General features: G+C 36.4%; 1 protein-coding gene across 1 annotated transcript in view; it reads right to left on the bottom strand.

Annotated features, from left to right (window-relative positions):
• The window catches only part of LOC148951591 (GATOR2 complex protein Wdr24-like), a 122,740-nt gene that overhangs the window by 8,545 nt on the left and 94,358 nt on the right, over positions 1–19,837 (bottom strand). The window contains exon 8 of the mRNA XM_089090373.1: positions 10,928–11,052. Coding sequence (XP_088946499.1) covers positions 10,928–11,052 — 125 coding nt within the window. The remainder of the gene's footprint in view (positions 1–10,927; positions 11,053–19,837) is intronic.

Raw genomic sequence — 19,837 nt, 5'->3', positions numbered from 1 at the left:
TGACAACACCGTTGTCATTCTTTTCATTCCGGCATATGTCTTTCCTCCAGTTGGAGTCTTGTCGGGTCTAGTTTATAATGATCCCTTTTGGTAGTTTATGTGTTTATTATCTTGAAATAACATTCCTCCATCCTACAAAATAATCCATCCACAAACACTACAAGTGCATGGTTTAACCTCATTCTCAAGAAATATCCCTGCCAGAATGATGGCAAAGAGAGGAAGTAATAGCTTCCATCAGGAGACGTAAGGTGGCAGGCACCATGAGTAAGCATGGGCACTGTTCCGTTTAACTGAAAAAACAGAGAAAAAACAAACAGGGCTTGAATGAAACAGAAAAGAAACAGAAAAGGCAAAAAAAAAAAAATAGAAGACCAGTTCCTGTTTCTGTTTTGCTTTTTGAACACTTGAAGCTTGAAGAAAAACAAAATGTAAATGATCAGTTTTGGCTTATTATCAGAAAGTTATTTACAGCATCAGTTGTTCAAGCCTTATAACTTATCATTTAAAGATTGAGCTTTCCCCTTGTTTGGACATTGTCCGTGCATACTTCTTTTGCATGAAATACTCAGAGATCAAAAATGCCTGTTCGCTTAACACTAGTGGTAGTAAACTAAGATGCTTTGAAGCGGTTTGGCAGCTCCGAAAAGATCTCTTCGTTTTTAGTCTAGAAAACGAAAGGGTCTCCAATATGAAAACAATAACTTTTTAGTCTCTCATTAATTCTCGTAAAGATTGCCACTTGCCACGGGTAGTACTTTTCTCTGGCGATAACACTTTTGAGAAACCCCAGAACTATTAAAGCATTTTTTTTTCCGCAAAAAAGTGCAGTGTTTCTAATAAAGGGGCGAAAAATTGTCTGTGCACGCAAATATCTTCATCCTTTTTTCTTCATGGTTTTTCTTCATTCTTTTTTCCAAAAATGCGCTTTTACATTTATACAACATCTTCTTAAACTTCCCGGGAATGCCCGGACATTTCGAAAATAAAACAATTTTCGGCAGGAAAATATGCAGTCAGCTGAATGTCATTAGTGTTTAAGCACAGCCCATGCTTTATGTGGGAAAGGGCAGTTTCTCCCTCCAGACCATGCATTCCACTCCCCCCATTCTGATATTTGGACTTCTGAAGCCATCTTAAGCAAAAGTATGAAAGAAGAAAGATAGTTAATTATTTTCTAGCCTTCAATATTTTCTATGCCTGTCAAAATTTTTCAAAAGGAAAATTAATGGTTTAAGGCTACTTCGCATATTTTTACGGCACTTCACGCTAGAAAATATCGTTCTAGGCCTTCCACCAAATTCATTCTTAAGTAAATAATTAAAGCGAAATTTCTCAAATTCCGAATTTCAAAGAAATTTAGACTCTTTGCTACATAATACTTTCTTTAAGTCTTCTCTTCTCTTTAATAGGTTTTTAAAGAAATGCAAATATAAGGACAATTGCACTTTTTGATAACTTATTTCGAAACTTTTTCTGGCTTTGTGGCAGAAAATACTTTCTCCAACGCATACACTTGCTTTATCACATAAATTCTTACTAGTATTTCAAACTTTTATTTTAAGAATAGGAGCGGACATGCTTTTGAGTATGTAGATAAGTTTTCATGGTCCATTCCAAAAGAAAAAGGGGTAGTCACACCCTTGACTATGACTAACTATAATCACACAATACAAGAATACTAATTTTATTTCTTAGCCGATTCACCCCTCCAGAATCTCTCGATCTGCAAATATTTCAAAGGTATAATTTAAGAAAAGATGCACTTTTTGCCCCCTCCCCAGGATTCACACAAATTCGTATTACTGTATTTATACAAATTCATGAAAAAAGAAAAGGTTGACCGGAAAGCTCTATATCGGGGAGGCAGCAGTAGCTAGCAACCTAATAAGAGTTATAAGAATAAATGCCCTTCTTGCCCCCTCAACGGGATTTAATTCGTACTACTGTATTTATGCAAATTAATGGAAAAAGAAAAAGCTTACCGGAAAGTTTTACGTCATTCTGAAAGATAGACTATAAGTTTGTCCTCAAAAGATTTTAAGGCAGAGTCATTTACGGCAGTTTTGAAAACTGTTGTATCCAAACACAACTGGATCCAGCCTTCATTACTGGACTCTACCATAGCATCAAGGACTTCAGCTGTACGAAGGAGATTTGGAATGGGCTCTCTTGCGGTTTCTGCACCATTACTTAATGTATCCTATAGTAATGGGGTCAAAGATTGAGGGACCAGAAAACGATCCACAAGTGACAACCTTTCAAATATTGAAGGATCCAGATAAACTGCCTTTTGGAAAAGATTAATTGCAAAATGAAAGCTTGTCGCAAAGTTCTTTTTTTTAATTCTTTGAGGGGTGCAGAAATGAGACTATCATCGGCTCTAGCATTACGAAAGAGCTCAGGCCCTTCTAGACTATGCGTGCTCGACTGCCAATTGGATATGTAAGAAAAACTTACCATTATAGTGGTATTGTGCATGCGAGAAAGTATAGTAATAGCAGCTTCTAGTACAGTCCAGACATTAGACATAAGTAGTGGGGCCTCTATTGATTTAAAGATATGCCCTCCCCTGTTTTAAAGGCATGCCCTGCCTTTTTCCATTGATTTGAGCACAGAGATAGGGAAAGTAACACAGGGAAATTAAATTTGGATATTGGTTGTTGGTTATGATTGTTGTTTGATGGTTATGTTTGTTGCTTGTTGGTTATGTTTTGTTGGATTTTTGATGTTTGTTGGTTTTATTTGATGTTTTTTGGTTATGTTGTTTCCTGGTCATGTTTGTTTGATGTTTGTTGGATGTTTGTTATGTTTGATGGTTTTGTTTGTTGTTTATGTTATTTTTGATGTTTTGTTGGTTAGGCTTGATGTTTGTTGCCTATGTTTGTTGGATGTTTGTTGTTGGTTATGTTTGTTGTTTGTTGGTTATGTTCGTTGTTGGTTGTATTTGTTGTTACTGCACATATTTGATGGTTATTGTTTGATGGTTATGTTTGGTGGTTATGTTTGATAGTTATGTGGTTATGAGTGTTGTTTATATTTTTTTGCTTGTTGGTAATGCTTGTTGGTTATGATTAATGTATGTTGCTTACGTTTCATTGTTATGTGGTTATGAGTGTTGGTTATGTTTGTTGGATGTTGTTTATATTTGATGGTTATCATTAATTTTTGTTGGTTATGTTTCTTGAATGTGTTAGTTTAGCATGTATGTTGTTTGTTGGTCATGTTTGTTGGTTATGTTTATTGGTTTTGCATATGGTTTTGCACAGGTTTGTTGGTTATGTTTGACGGTTATGTGGTTATGAGTGTTGGTTAAGTTTTTTGTTTGTTTGTTGGCTTGGATATATTTGAAAATAAATGATGTTACTAGCCAATGCCGCCCCCATTTCTAGTTAAATTGCCAGGTGTTTTCTCCCCAATACACGTCCAAACATGCCTCCTTAGGTGATAGCAGCTATAATGTTTTGCCACTTCTTAACCACTACTTATAAGGTATATCACAGTACACTAATGTGCAGGCCCTCTGACGTCACGCCACACACCCCTATGCTTTAAAGGGTTAGATACGCGGAACTACCAACTCCTCAAGCCATCACACCTACGCAAGACTCTGTAACACCCCCTCTGGACTCCTATGACGTCATACGACTTAGCCCGTTTCAAACGGAGAGGTCTAATATGGTTGACGCAATTTTATGCAACTTTACGACAGGAACCCATGGGGGAATCCCCCTTATAACGTAACGAGAGCACACACCTTACGTAATTATTATGCAAACAAATAAACACACACAAAAAAACACAAACACACAAACACAAAAACACAGACAAACAAAACACACACACAAACACAAACACACACACACAAATACACAGACACACACAAAAACACACACACACACACATACACAAAAGAACACACACACAACACCACGCCATTGGAATTTTTTCGTTGAACTGTAAGACTTGGAATATTTTTGCTGTGTTTTGTCATGATTTACCTTGTCACTGCTACACTTTCTTGATGTTTCAAAGTTCATTTTGGAATTTTCCGTTGAAATAAAAGACTTGGAATATTTTTATACTGTTGTGTCATAGCTTACCTTGTCAGTACTACATTCTGCCGTTGCTTCAAAGTTCATTTCAGGATGTTTTGGTTGAAATGTAACACATGGAATATTTTCGCAGCGGTGTGTCTTGTCACCGTTACATTCTGTAGATATTTGAAAGTTCGGTTTGGAATTTTTTCGTTGGAATGTAATACTTGGAATATTTTTATACTGTTGTGTCGTGGTTTTCCTTGTCAGTGCTAAGTTTTGTCGATGTTTCAAAGTTCATTATGGTGTTTTTGGATCGAAATGTAAGACTTGGAATATTTTTGTGCTGTTGAATGGTGGTTTACCATGTCAGTGATACATGCTGCTGATGTTTTAAAGCTCATTTAAGGATTTTTTCGACTTAGCAACTAACTGATCTTAAATTAACCTAACTTTTTGCATGTCTTTCTTAACCTTTTGCCTGTAACAGTTACAAGGTGAACCGCCACACTACAAAAAAATATTCCGAGTCTTACATTTCAACGAAAAATTCCAAAATGAACTTTGAAACATCATGATAATGTAACAGTATCAAGGTAAACGACGAGGCAACTCTGCAAAACTATTCCAAGTCTTACATTTAACAAAAAAAATCCAAATGAACTATGGAACGTTAACAGAATTTAACAGTGACAAGGTAAACCACTAAAAAATGTTCCAAGTCTTACATTTCAATGAAAAAATCCCGAAATGAACTTTGAAACATCAACAGAATATAGCAGAAACATAGTGAGCCACGACACTACAAAAAATATTCCAAATCTTACATTTCAACGAAAAAATTCGAAACTGAACTTTGAAACATCTAAAGAATGTAACGGTTACAAGACACAACGCTACGAAAATATTGCATGTGTTACATTCCAACGAAAAAATCCTGAAACGAACTTTGAAACACCGACTTGATGTAGCAGTGACAAGGTAAACCACTACAAAAATATTCCAAGTCTTACATTTCAACGAAAAAATTCCAAAATAAACTTTGAAACATCAAGAGAGTGTAACAGTAATATTGTAAATCGCTACAAAAATATTGTAAGTCTTACATTTCAACAAAAAAAAAAAAAATGAACTTTCAGACATCAACAGAATGTAACGGTGACAAGACACAACGCTACGAAAATATTCCAAGTGTTACATTTAAATGAAAAAAAAAATCCTGAAATGAACTTTGAAACACCATTAAAATGTAGCAGTGACAAGGTAAACCACTAGAAACATATTCCAGGTCTTGCATTTCAATGAAAAAAAAATTAAAGATAAACTTTGAAACATCAAGAGAGTGAAACAGTGAAATGGTAAACCACTACAAAAATATTCCAAGTCTTACAGTTCAACGAATAAAATCCAATGGCATGATGTTGTGTGTGTGTGTGTGTTTTTTTGTGTGTGTGTGTTTGTGTGAGTGTTTTTGTGTATGTGTGTTTTTGTGCGTGTGTACGTGTTTTTTTTGTGCGTGTGTTTTGTGTGTCTGTGAGCGTGTTTTTTCTGTGTGTGTGTGTGTGTCTGTGTGTGTGTGTGTGTGTGTAATTTGTGTGTGTGTGCGCGTGCATGTTTTTGTGATGTGTGTGTGTTTGTGTGTGTGTGTGTGTGCGTGTGTGTGTGTTTCAAACGTTTGAAGACGCTTACAATGATGATGACGAGTGTCATAGGAGTGCTAGAGAGTAGTTATAGTGTGGTACTGTGGCGTGAATTACTTGCAAAAACCCGAATGAAAGAGTTGAATTAAAACTTTTTAACAGGAAATGTCTGAAGTGTTTTGAGGGAGATGGGGCAATGTCAGAGGTGTGTCACAGGGGCAGTAATAGTCTGGCACTGTGAGGTGAAATGCTCAGAGAATCAAACGCTAGCAATGAAGGGGGGGGGACTTCTCTGTTTTCAAAAATATATTGTTTAATACGATTCCAGAAGTTTATTTTCGGAGTGAGAAGATTGAAAATGCCCTAGAGGGTGAGGGCTGGTACCACATGGATGACGGGGGGATGATGAGGGGATGACGAGGGCTGGTGCCAGTGTGAAAACAGTGAGGCAGCGCCATTCCACTCTGGGCTAAAAGTATTCTTTTTAACGGTTTGGACACCTGCTCTTCTCGCAAGATGAGCTATTTATCTTCAAACCTCTCCCGTTCGGTAGCATTGCTAAAGATGTGCATTGCCATGAATATGCAGCAGCTATTTGTGTGTACCTTGCTTGGAGGATTCTCCCAAGTAGTCCTTTTAGTCTGGCTTGAGAGTTACAATGGGGTCGTTTATTTTAGACCTGGTCACAGAAATCCTGGGGGTATTCCAGAAAAACAATTTACCAAGAAAATGGCTAGGAGTCATGTCAATATAAGAGAAATAATAGAACGCCTGGAATCCTGGGTGGGCCTGTCAGGGGTGGGAATCTTGCTTGCTGAGCACTAGAAACAGGGATGGTGTGATGTCAGAGGCGGGCATGTCCTAGAAATTGTATGATAATTTCTCTATTATTACTACTTTTTAAGTTATCTCGAGCAAGACAATTTTTAACCTGCTTTATCGCCTAGCCGAAATCTGGATTTCGTCCCCGGAATGAGTAAACACTGACACTCCCCATCAGTGCGTGGTATGGGTGGGAACAAGAATTTCTCCCTTTGTATGTTTTGATATTTTTGCTGAAAAATGTGCCATGGGTTGCGTAAGGACAGAGAGAAACCGCTCGGTGAACTGGACACTTCGTCGGAGGCGGTCAGCGAGTGGACCGGTACCTCTAATGGACGGAGGCGGGCTAACAATAAATAAACATTTAAAAAACATTGAAAATTATCGCTTTGCGCAACGAAAAAAAAAATATAAATAAAACAGTGGAAAAAGTGCTGTTGTGAGCTGGGGACGGAAAAAACGGTGCTCCTCCCCTCCCAGATGCCTCCCCTCCCCCCAATTATAGGGCTTTCTCCAGACCGAGTTATTTCAGAGACGACAATGCGGTATGCGGTGCGTTCGTTTCTAAAATGGGTCATTGATTTGATATTGTGTGAATATAATATCATGAAAAAATCGATAAAAAAATGAGATTATTTGACATGTATTGCAGTCTCAGGATGTATTTTATTGCGTAAAAATTAAACTCTAATATCATTGGAAGGATGGGGGGAGTATTATGATGATGGTGTGAAATCTAACATCCCATTCGAAAAAATTGATATTTTCATGAAGAATCCATTGTAGATCTCTTAAAACGCTTTAAGTTTATCTCTAATAACACTCCCCCCTCCCCTAACCCCTGGGTTGCATGCTAGAACCAATTATTTTCTATATTACACGGTTCTTTTTGCATATATTAACGATGCGGCTTTTTTCACACTTTATTTTTTTTGTCATGTTTTTAAAGTGTTTCGTTTCTATGTTTTTAAAATTGTTTGTAATTTTGTTTTAAATAATAAAACTTTTATTTACAATGTCTGTGTTTTTAAGATGTATTCTGTAGCGCAAATATGCCATGCATTTCCCTTTATTGATATCTTGAGAGCAAATGACTCCTCGAGCGTGTCAAATTGGGAGAGTAATAGGGAATCTTAGCTGTCATGCAGTAGGTTAATTTTACAATATGGTTCCAGATACAAAATACAGGGAATAGCAGTATAGTTTTTCCAGGTAAGGCCCAAAGCCATTGGAAGGGAATGACCTTTCGAGTCCTGGCGGGGTCAAGAACTAGGGAAAAATGAAGGAAAGGAAAAACACTTTGAGCGTTTCGGGGCGAAAAAAGTTTTACATGACAGTGTTGCAAAATAATTACATAAAGTTTGTGCTCTCGTTACGTTATAAACGGGGATTGCCAAATGGGTTCCTGTCGCAAAGTTACATAAAATTACAAGAATACTAGACCTGTCCGTTTGAAATGGGCTAAGGTCGTACGACGTCATAGGAGTCCAGAGGGGGTGTGTCACGGAGTCTTGCGTAGGTGTGACGCCTTGAGGGGTTGGGAGCTCCCCCCCTTTAAAGCTTAGGGGTGTGTGGCGTGATGTCAGAAGGCATGCGCATTAAATACAAAGGAGTGTGTACCGTGATGTACCGTTTAAGTAGTGGTTCAGTAGTGGCAAAACAATATTGCTTCTACCACCTGGGAAGGTATGTTTGGACATGTATTGGGGAAAAAACACCTGACAATTTTGCCTAGATATATGGGATGGCAGGCTAGTAATCATTTATTTTCAAATATATCCAAGCCAAGAAACATAACCAACAAACAACAAACAAAACCAACAAACATTAATCATAACCATCATAACAAACAAAAAAAAGATAATAAACACTCATAACCACATAATCATCACCTAACCAGCAAACATAGCCATCAAACAATAACCAACAAACATGCGCAAAAGAATATCCAAAACTAACAAACATGTGCAAAAGCATATCCAAAACCAACAAACATGACCAACAAACAACAAATATGTTCAACTAACGCATTCAAGAAACATAACCAACAAACATTATTCATAACGATCATAAACATCAAACATAACCAACATCCAACAAACATAACCAACAAACATCCAACAAACCTAACCAACAAATATCAAACATAACATAAACAACAAACATGACCATCAACAAACATCAAACATACCCAACAAAACCATCAAATAACATAATCAACATCCAACAAACATCAAACAAAAATGACCAAGAAACAAAATAACCAACAAAACCATCAAAAAACAAACATAACCATCAAACAACAATCATAACCAACAATCAACATTCAATATTAATTTCCCTATCTGTCTGCTCAAATCAATGTAAAAAGGGAGGGCATGTCTTTAAATCAGGGCATGCCTTTAAAACAGGGGAGGGCCTGTTTTTAAATCAATAGAGGCCACACTACTGACATAAGCAAGGGACTCCTAATAGAACCTTTGCAAACGTCTAATGTAAAAAAACTATTTCCCGACTACCTAAGTTATTTTCAGACTCAATTATTTCCAATGTGCTATCCCATCGCACTTTCATGTCAAGAGGGATATGAGAACGAAGGCCACTCTCTCAACACCTTTTTAAGTTGCCATGCTGGACAGTGAAAACTTTTGGTTTTCTGAATAATTTTCGCAGTTTTTTCAATGTTTGAATAAGCGTACAGTGCTTTGGATAGCCTGTACTGCAACATCGTTTTCTCACAGACCCTGCATCAGTTTCATCAGAGTCTTCACCAAAAGTATCTTTACTTCCGGAGTTTACAGAACAAGGAACACAAAGGCCGTCTGAATATATTTTTACCAGTTGAATCGATCTTCGACTTCATCAAAGGATTCCAAGAAATCTTCTTCAAGGATGTCATTAGGCTAAGTTTTGAGGGGACCAAAATCAAAGAGCGTGCGTAACAGATGAATGAAGACAATGTTCAAAACATGAAGTTCAGAAAAGTGCTCATAGCCTCCCTAGAGTCACAATGCGGAACATCTTACCTGTCAGTGAAAATTCCTGATTGCAACTTAGATTGCTGAAAGGATGTTAGTAGTTGTGTGAGAATGATTAAGCCTCTTGAAATGTGAAACACTCTGGCACATGATTTTTTTTTATAGCAGCACCATTTACATGATAATTGATGCTTTCCCAGGATGGTGCTTTCAAGCCCCCTGTTGATTTTTTAAACAATCTGTTTCATATCTGGCTTATCAAACACAATAAGTTGCAGTTTGTCCTTAAACAGGGCACAGGGCTTTGCAGCAGAGCTTTAGTAGAGCAGTTTGTTTTGATCGATTGGAAATAAAGAATGGTCACTTGTCTCTGGACAGTATCTGTGCAACTTTGCTGCCAATTTACTGAATAATGTACAGTAAAAAACAAGCTGTTTTAGTGGAACAAAACTACACCTTTACCGTCCTCCTATTTTCACACATACCTACTCTCATCTGACTTCTAGGCCCTAATTCTGCCTAGCTGAAACAACATAGTAGCACTATTTGATATATTAGGCAAACTGAGTTCCATTATTTTACTTAAATTCCAATTTTAAAACTGTATGAGGCATAACCACGCTTCTTCACAATTTCAAATTATGATTTAAAAGACTATTTTGTAAGTTCGGAAGTCTCGAATATTTCATTCTCGTATCACTAAAATAAAATCAGAAACAGAACAAAAACAGGTAGAAAAAAAAACAGAAACAGGACACAATGGCTATTATAAAAACAGAAACAGAACAGAACAGGTAAATAAAAAACAGGTCATTTGTTTCTGATTTTTTTTTGTTAACAGAACAGAAACAGGTACTTTGAAAACAGAACAGAAACAGAAAACAGAAACAATAACCATGTAAGCCACAATATGGCAAGAACAAATTGCCAGTTAAAAAGTTTTACATGTTTTACACTTCAATAGTTAGTGCATAAAATAGGAAACACAAGACATAGTCATGATTCTTTTTAACCTGACGATCCCTTAAAATATAAAAATATCCCAAATGAAGCGATTCGAGAATACTATGACCAGACTCCATTCAACAGATTCTTAAATCCAAATAAATTGAATGGCTATAGGGTTGAACTTCCAAATAGTTAAATGTCCTGGATTGATCTGATTTGAATTACTTGGAGCGTTATACATGACAATCACCAAGACTAACAGAATACCAGCGTTCCTACTGGTGCAACAGACATTGCTTTGAAAAACCAAATCAGGTTAGCCGATAAGACAGTTTCTCTTATTCTGGAATCTAGATTTGGATAATGCCCCACCCCTCATTCCAATATGCGCAGCTTTGCTTTAAATATTATATTCCAACCAAATTCAAAATTTCGAAGCATTTGATAAATTTTGAGAAGAAATGTATAATATTTTTCATATAGAAGAAAGGAAATATCTTACCTCGTATCTTGCAGCAAACTTGGTTCTAATGAATTAATATCCTCTCTTTGTACAATATCTAATCGTTTGTAGTTTCCGCTTTTGCAAGCCAAGACGCTCCTAACAATTTGCCAAACCGTAGCAATCTGACAAATATGAAAAGGACGAAAACATGTACTTGTATATTGTAACTAGTTTATGTTAATTATAATATTAATTTTCCACTGCAAACTGCAGCAAGCTGACAAAAGAAAAAGGGTGAAAACATGAACTAGCCTATTATTACCTTTAATACAAATTAAATAAAAACGAAAAATTTTCTCAAATGGAAATAAAAGGCGAATTCAAAACTCAAACGAATATTTATTCCATATATCAGGGTAGCCTGTCCCCTCCTAAACTCTTTACTCTAAACGTCTATAGTGCTTTAAAAATACTCCCCATTCGAATTCAACTGCCCTAGTGCTTGAGCAGTCGTTCTTGAAGAATTAGGGCATAAAGTCAAACTTTAACATAAAAGGGTTAGGAGGGTGAGGGGGTGAGGAGGGAGCAGCCACTCTGACACACGGAGGAATTCTTCGTCTTTTTTTAAGTTTTAATATTAGTCTTTGCTCTCATTTGAAAAACTTATTCTTACACTTAATTTCTGTTCGTATTTCATAGTATATTCAGGGTTAACTTAAATGCGAAAAGTGCTACTACCTATTAATCTCAACTCCTTAAATTAGAATTTAATTTTGCATAGCGTTGCTTCGAGAAAAAGAGCTCATTTACTTCATGTTCTTTTAGATATTAAGTAGCCCATAATTATCCAAAATAAACTATTATCTCCATAGTAAGAGGGGTGCTTTTGCCCCCTCAGGACTCATACTTATGCAAATATTTCTATGCCAATAAATATTAATAAGTAACTTTAAAATTGATATATTTTGCGTATTCAGAATCAGTGTGAATAATATAAATTTTACTTTAGCATATATTTTAACCAAATTTTTTTTAGGTTTTTGTTTTTAGTGAAACTTAAAGTTTGTCACTACGAACAATTTGACCCAAGGCTATCTGAAATGAGAAGGAGGGCTATTAATACCAACTTCAACACCCTTTTTTTGCGTTCAAGCAAAAACAATGCCTCGAGTATGATTCATCCCTGGCAAAATGCACCCCTTGAATATTTATTGGTAGCGTAGGGGCTGGAAAATCAAAATTATTTATTACTTCCAAGGGTTTTATAGGCGATTTTTTCGAACAAACCTGTTTTATAACTCCCAAAGGTAGGCTGATAATTGTAGGCATGATTATGAAAAAAGTTTAAACTCGTTAAAAAAGACGAGGGATTAGTGCAAGAAGTATTTGTGTGACAAATCAAATGAGAATAGGAAGATAGTAAGGGAAGTAGAGAAAGCAATAAAGTACACTTTGATTATGCAGATTATTTGCGTGTCCCAGATAAAAAAAATAAACGAATTAGAAAAATGAATGGATTTTTAGAAATTTGGAGAGTTCAAGGTGGAAGAACAGGTTTAAAAATTAATTTTAAGAAGACTAAGCCGCTTAGACTAGGAACACATGACGGTGAAGAGGTGATGTTGGGTAACAAGAAGATTTGGTCAAGTGGATAGCTTCACTTACTTGGGTAGTATTAATAGTGAATATGGTAGATGCAGTGAAGAAGTAAATAGTAGATTAGCCAAGAATTTTCACTCTGGAAAACAGTTTGGAAGAACGAGAAAATAAATATGTGGACCAATACTAGATTACTGGAAGCTACGGTGATGACAGTAGTCAAGCATGGTTTTGAAACATGGACACTTCAGAATAATGAGGAGGATTTTTTGAGGATTTTTAATGAGGAGAACCATTGAAGGACCACTCGTCCTTCAATGGTTATAATCAGAGAAAACGGATGAGATGACTAGAACAGGTTTTGCAGATGAAGCATGACAGACTGCCAAAGATCGTTCTTTTTGGCTATCCATGTAGGGCCAAACGAAAAGAAGGTCGGCCCCGAACGGGGTAAGAAGATGTCGTAAGGAAGGATTTAGAGAAAACTGGAACTTTTTGGGAGCGGTTAAGGAGTGAAGCTTTGAACTGACCACGGAAGAGAAGAAACGTGCGCAGCTGTGTTAGTGTTAGTCTCAGGCACCTTGGTCCTGCAAGGAGTTGTTAATATGAGTAATAGTAGTTTCCATGGACATCTTTAGGTCTTAAACATAAAAGATATTAACATATTAAACATTGTACATAAATAGGAAATGATAAATATTACCATTTAAACTCAGTGAAAACAAAGCTCCTGGTAGCACCCCCCCCCCAGAAATTTCCGGGTAAAGCTCATGATACCCTACTCCCACTTTTATACCTCTGCTCCAATAGGCATGTGAATGTAATCGTTCATGCTACACAGAAATAAATTGTAGCAATAGTAGGGGTGCAATAACCCCACATAACCAATAATAAACGCTTAAACCAAAAATTATTCCCGAGAATCAAGAGGGATTAGAGATCAATTTCTAATACGAATGCTCCAGCGTCAGGTATTATTGTCTCTGAAACTAGGAAGCTCAATAAGTAGTATTTTGATGAGTTTAAATCCACTGGCTATCTAAGATATTTCAGTCGATGGCTTTTCTGCAGCCTTTGGGCTAAAACTGTCGTTTTACCCCACAAAGTGGCAGAACTCTAAAAACGTACAAAATTTCAGGTTTTGAAGACAAGGGCTTGAAACTATGCGATAGAGTTTTCTTACATAATAAATTCGATGGTGAAATTTTCATCAAAATCACTCACCTTTTTGGGTTCATTTTCCCCTTTTTCAAAAATTGCACACATTTTCTTGGGATCTTAACTTTTGATGGGTAACTTTAAACTCAATGAATCTTATATGTTTAAAATCAGTATAAAAATCCAATTATTTTCGGGTATAGATTCTTTTTAGAACTCCCTTTTTCAGAGTTTCGGTTACTCTTAGCACGAATACCTCCTTACTTACAGTTAATTACCACTAACTGTTCAATAAAAAAAAAACATAAAGCCAATAGTGTATATTCATTCTAAATGTTGATAAAAACAGTATTTCCGGTAAATTTCTTGATGGTGTACATTAACTATCCCATCCCTCCAAATCTCCAGGTGAGGTGGAGAGTGCCAGTAACAATATAAATTAAATACTTTATGTTACACAAAAACAACATTTTTCTGCAATACAAAAAAACGTAATCACCCCAGAGCACCCTTATTCAGGCTTAGTTTCAATGAGGAGATACGAATTCCTATCTCCCGCTCCCCTCATACCCCAAATCAGTTTCTAAATTAATCCCTATAATTGGACAATTTGGGCATTAAAATATACTCCTCAAGAAATTTACCACACTGCCCTGCCAACACAGACTGACCACTCGTCCTTCACAGTAGCTCATGAGCAATTATACATAACTGTCCGTAGTTTTAAGAAAAACTAAGTGAATCAACTTAATCAAATAAAGCTTTAAAATAAATTAACCATTTATCCATTGTTGAGTACGGATAAGTTCGCCACCTTGCAGCATTACTTCCTCTGGAACTGGGAAGGTTAGTTTTTGATACTTCCAAGTCAATCGGTCCTCTTAAATTTTTCAATCGATAGCAATTTAGTCGCCTTCGGGCCAAAATCGTCGTATGGTGCCCCAGAATTGAAGAACATATCATTTTCCCGAGGCACAATGTTTTAAGCTACTTAAGAAGAGCAACAGAGCTTTTAGTTTTCGTTCAAATAAGAGCTGTCTTGATCTTCTAGGACCATCGCTTCGATAAGATCACCTCCTGGGAATTAAAAAAAAAAAAAAACGGACACGCCTCTGTAATCTTTCTTCTAGGAAATCATTCGCAACAGCGCTGCCTAAGTAAACAATGATGTTAGCAAAATGTATTTTTTTTTTTTTTTTTGGTTCTTGGTCTTAGAACAGGGCACTTCGAATCAAAGGAGATGTCGTAGAAACTTCGAAAAGGGCTCATTCGATTGGAAATTAGAGTGGCTTGTGCCCTTTTTAATAGTCGACAGTAATGGAAGGCAACTAACACCCCTTCCACACCCAACATTTCCCCAAACACATCCAATCAAAATTTGGAGATAACCATTTTGTTCAGCGTAGTTGATTTCCAAATAGAAATTATGTTTTTGAGGAGGACACTCCCCCACAGCTTTTAGGGCAAAGGTTGTAAGTTATGCCCTGAGGGCATATAAGGTTTTTATAGAAAGCGTTGTCGTAGAAACTTCAAAAAGGCTCGTTCGATTAGAAATTCAAAGGGCTAGTGCCCTTTTTAATAGTCGAAAGTGATTGGAAGACAACTAACACCCCTCTCGAGCCCACCTTTTCCCCAAACACATCATATCTAAACTTTGAAACAGCCATTTTGTTCAGTGTAGTTCAAGGTTCTGGAAAATAGGTTTTTGAGGATGACAACCCCCTCCCCCACAGCCCTCAGGGCAAGCGTTTTAAGTTATGCCCTGTGGGCAAATAATGTTTTTTATAGAATGCGCTGTCATAGAAACTTCAAAAATGGCTCATTTGATTGGAAATTGAAATGGCTAGTGTCTTTTTTAACAGTCGAAAGTGATTTGAAGGCAACTAACACCACTTCCACGCCTACCATTTATCCAAACACATCCACTCAAAATTTTGAGATAGCCATTTTATTCAAATTAATTGAAAGGTCCGGAAATTATATCTTCAAGATGACAATCCCCCCACAGCCCTCAGGGTAAGGGTTGTAAGTTATGCCCTGGGGGCATGTAAGGTTTTTATTGAAAGCTTTGTCGCAGAAACTTGAAAAAGGGATAATTCGATTGGAAATTCAAAGGGCTAGTGCCCTTATGAATAGTAGAGTGATTTAAGGGCAACTAACCTCCCTCTCATGCCCACTTTTCCCCCAAACACATCCAATCAAAATTATTAGATAGCCATTTTGTTCAACGTATTTAGAAGTTTTGGAAATCAGGTCTTTGAGGATGATAACCCCCCTCAGAAGGGTTGTAAGTTATATCCTGGGGACGTATAAGGTTTTTATAGATAGTGATGTTGTAGAAGCTTCAAAAAGGGCTCGTTTAATTGGAAATTGGAAGGTTTTGTGGGCTTTTCGAAATTCAGAATTGGTGGGAGGATAACTAATGCCCCTCTCACATTCACCATTTATACAAACATATATAATCAAAGGATCGAAACAGCCATTTATATTAGCGTGGTTAAAAAGTCTGGAAATTATGTTCTTGAGGATAACCCATCCCCCACAGCCCTCAGGGCAAGGGTTGTAAGTTATGCCCTTGGGGCATATAAGGTTATTTTTATTGTAGAGAGCGTTGTCGTAGAAACTTCAAAAATGAATCATTCGATTAGAAATTGAAATGGCTAGTGCCCTTTCTAATAGCCGAAAGTGATTGGATGGCCAGTAACCCCCCCCCCTCTCACGCCCACCATTTCCCCAAACACATCCAACCAAAATTTTGAGATAGACTTTTTGTTCAACGTAGTTGAAAGGTCCGAAAATTATGTCTTTGAGGATGACAACCTCAGGTCAAGGGTTGTAAATTATGCCCTGGGGCATATAAGGTTTTTTATAGAAAGCGTTGTCGCAGAAACATTAAAAAGAGCTCATTCGTTTGGAAATTAAAAGGGCTAGTGCCTTTTTTAATAGTTGAACGTGATTGGAGAGCAACTAACGCCTCTCTCACGCCCACCATTTCCCAAACACATCCAATCAAAATTTTTAGATAGCTATTTTGTTTAACGTAGTTGAAAGTTTTGGAAATTAGGTATTTGAGGATGACAACCCCATCACAGCCCCCAGGGAAAGGGTTGTAATTTATGCCTTTGGGGAATATAAGGTGTTTATAGAAAGGGTTGTCATAGAAACTCAAAAAGGGCTCAGTCGATTGGAAATTGAAAGGCCTAGTGCCTTTTTAATAGTCAAAAGTTATTGGAAGGCTTGATATTTTTATAGCAAACATCGATGTGGGTACAATGTAGTTTTTTTTTTTTTTTTATAAAAGGGCACTTCGTATCGAAGGAGTTGTCTTAGGAACTTCGAAAAGGTCTCATTCGGTTGAAAATAGAAAGGACTAAAAAGGGCTAATAGTCGAAAGTGATTGGAAGGCAACTAGCCCCCCTCCCATTTCCTATGATGTTTAAAACTAAATGTTACCTTCAGATTAAACCAAAATGCACTGTGTTAATGCTAATTCCCAATAAGGAATCTCAGCAGTATCCCAAGAACGACTAAGGGTTTTATGTTCAAAATTTCGAGGCTACTTCTGCTCTTAAAATTTAACCAAATCAAAATAGCGTAAGTGTATCCAAGCTATCAAAGAAAGTAAACAGATTATTGTTGCGAATGGTATGAAATTTTCTATTTCACGTCAACTAGAAGAGGTATGAAACTAAATTAAACACTACTATTTGTGTACAAATTTTTAAAAGGGTGTATGTTGTTAAAAATTGCTGAAAAAGTTTCTCCAGCATACAAATAGCAGGCCAAACTATAAAATTTAAAAAAAAAGATTTAAAAAATTATTTTCTTTTTCCCTGAAAAGACTATGTCAGTATAAAACGAACAGAAAGTTATTAAAAAAAACTTTCCGCAAAATAAGTTTTTCAAAGAAAAGTAAAGAAGCCCATTAAACCATAAATGAGCAAAAATAAAATAAAAAAATAATCTACCAAGCGTGAAACTACCACAAATCAGCATCGGTAAATAAATGAAACCCAAAAGGATCAGAAATTACAATAAATAACCGAGTCAAACTCAAAACGAGCAGATATTAACATGAGTAGGGCTCAAAGCCCCTATGCCATTCCAAGGCCAGAACATAATGTGCACTTTACTGAAAAAAATACAAATGAATGTGCATTATCAGTTTAATATACATATACTGATATTTAGTAATCAAAATGTTAATATTATTTGATTTATTAAAGTTATAAAATTAAAAACATTTATGTTTTTTCAGTAAAGTGCAAATTATGTTCTGGCCTTGGGATGGCATAGGGGTTCTGAGCCAAAATTTGCAAACTCAATTACTAATCACTGTAATGTAATGCAAACACTAATCACTGTAATATATTTGTCTGGTATATCATACAAGGATAAGACATTTGCTAAAGCTCTTCTATCAAAAGAATCGAACGCTTTCTCTTAATCTATAAAACTGAGGACCAAAGGTGTTAGACAACTCAGGCAATTCTCAATCATTAACCTAAGAGTGAAAATGAGGTCAACACATCCTCTACCTTTTCTAAAACCTAACTGTTCTTCTCTTAAAACTTTGTCTACAGTATCTCTCAGTCTAAAAAGTATCATATTACTAAGTAATTTGCTACCGACAGAGACCAGACTAATGCCTCGACAATTACGACACTCTTCTTATACAGTCACTTTTCTTATCACTTTTCTTATACAGTGGTTTAATTAAGGATTTCCCGAAATCGTTAGGTACTTCCCTCTTTCAAAAATCATATTAATAATCTTCAAGAACTTATTTCTAACCTCAGAGCCACCCTATTTAAGAAATTCATTTACTATACTATTAGCACCTGGAGCCTTATCATTTTTTGATCCTTTTAGAACTGTCGTTAATTCTTCATCTCAAAACAAATCTTCCTTCAAATCCAAGGTATCCCAAACTTTTTCATTTTCCTCTATATCTTTTCCTGCAACTCTATCTCGTTTTAGCACATTCTCAAAATGTTCTGCCCATCTCTCTTGAACTCTTTTCTTATCACTAATTGCCACCCCGTTCCTATCTTTAACTGGGTCAAGTCCGGATTGCCTAGTCCCTCTTAATTTATTAACATGCCAGTACAAATGTTTTGCTATTATGCCATCTAGCTGCATCTTCCAGATCCTCGACAATTTTATCCATGGCCTCCACTTCACACCTCCTTAGTTCATATTTTAGTGTTTTCTCCACTTTCTTTACATTCCTCTTATTTTCATATGATTTATAACTCAGATAATTCTTGTAGAAGCCCCTTCTCTTCTTTATTAAACATAAAGCTTTTTCACTGATATTCCTAGCTGCAGTCCTAACTTTCTTCCCTAAGACACCATTAGCAACTTCACAAATTTTTTTTTCTAAAATTATTCCAACTATCTTCCACATTGTCAAATTTTTAACCCTCAAGTTTAGTATTCAACTGTCCCGTTGTTTACCTACAGCCTAGTATTTGTTACTGGGAAGTATACAGATATTTTTAGGGGGGGGTTGTGCTTGTGATGAGTTTCCATGGGGATAATTTTCCCTGTGGAGGGAAATTTCCGGGGTAAACTTCCCAGGCGAAATTTTGCAATGGGGGGGGGGGATTTGACAGAATTCCTATACGAAATGCTTTTTATCGTCTTACTTTCTCCTTGCTATTTGTAGAAAAACAATTTATGAAGTTGCTGATGGCAAGAGGGATATGATAAGAGGGATTAGTCAATCCGGACTTGTCCCAGTTTAAGATAGGAACGGGACCACAATTAGTGATAAGGAAAGAGCTAAAGAGAGATGGGCAGAACATTTTGAGAATGTGCTAAAGCACGATAGAGTTGCAGGAAAAGATATAGAGGAAAATGAAAAAGTTTGGGATACCTTGGATTTGAAGGAAGATTTGTTTTGTGATGAAGAATTAGCGACAGTACTAAAAGGATCAAAAAATGATAAGGCTCCAGGTGCTAATAGTATAGTAAATGTATTAGCCTTGTAGAAAACAAACAAATCAGGATTAATTTAGACTAGACCTTTCCAACCTTCCTTTAAATTCAACAAAAGGATTTAACGCAAATCTGAATTTTAAAAAGTTGAAACTAAAATCCCACATTGATCAATTCTGAGCAGTAACTTTCATTTACGAGAGCTCCACAGAAAGAATGATAAAATTGGATTATATAAAGATTGGATGAGAATTGGAAGAGATGAAA

Source organism: Artemia sp. Qi Xiang Cuo, chromosome 6 (assembly GCF_049724085.1).
Source record: "Artemia sp. Qi Xiang Cuo chromosome 6, ASM4972408v1, whole genome shotgun sequence".
Taxonomy (NCBI): Eukaryota; Metazoa; Arthropoda; class Branchiopoda; order Anostraca; family Artemiidae; genus Artemia; species Artemia sp. Qi Xiang Cuo.
This window is presented reverse-complemented; position numbering and strand designations above follow the sequence as displayed.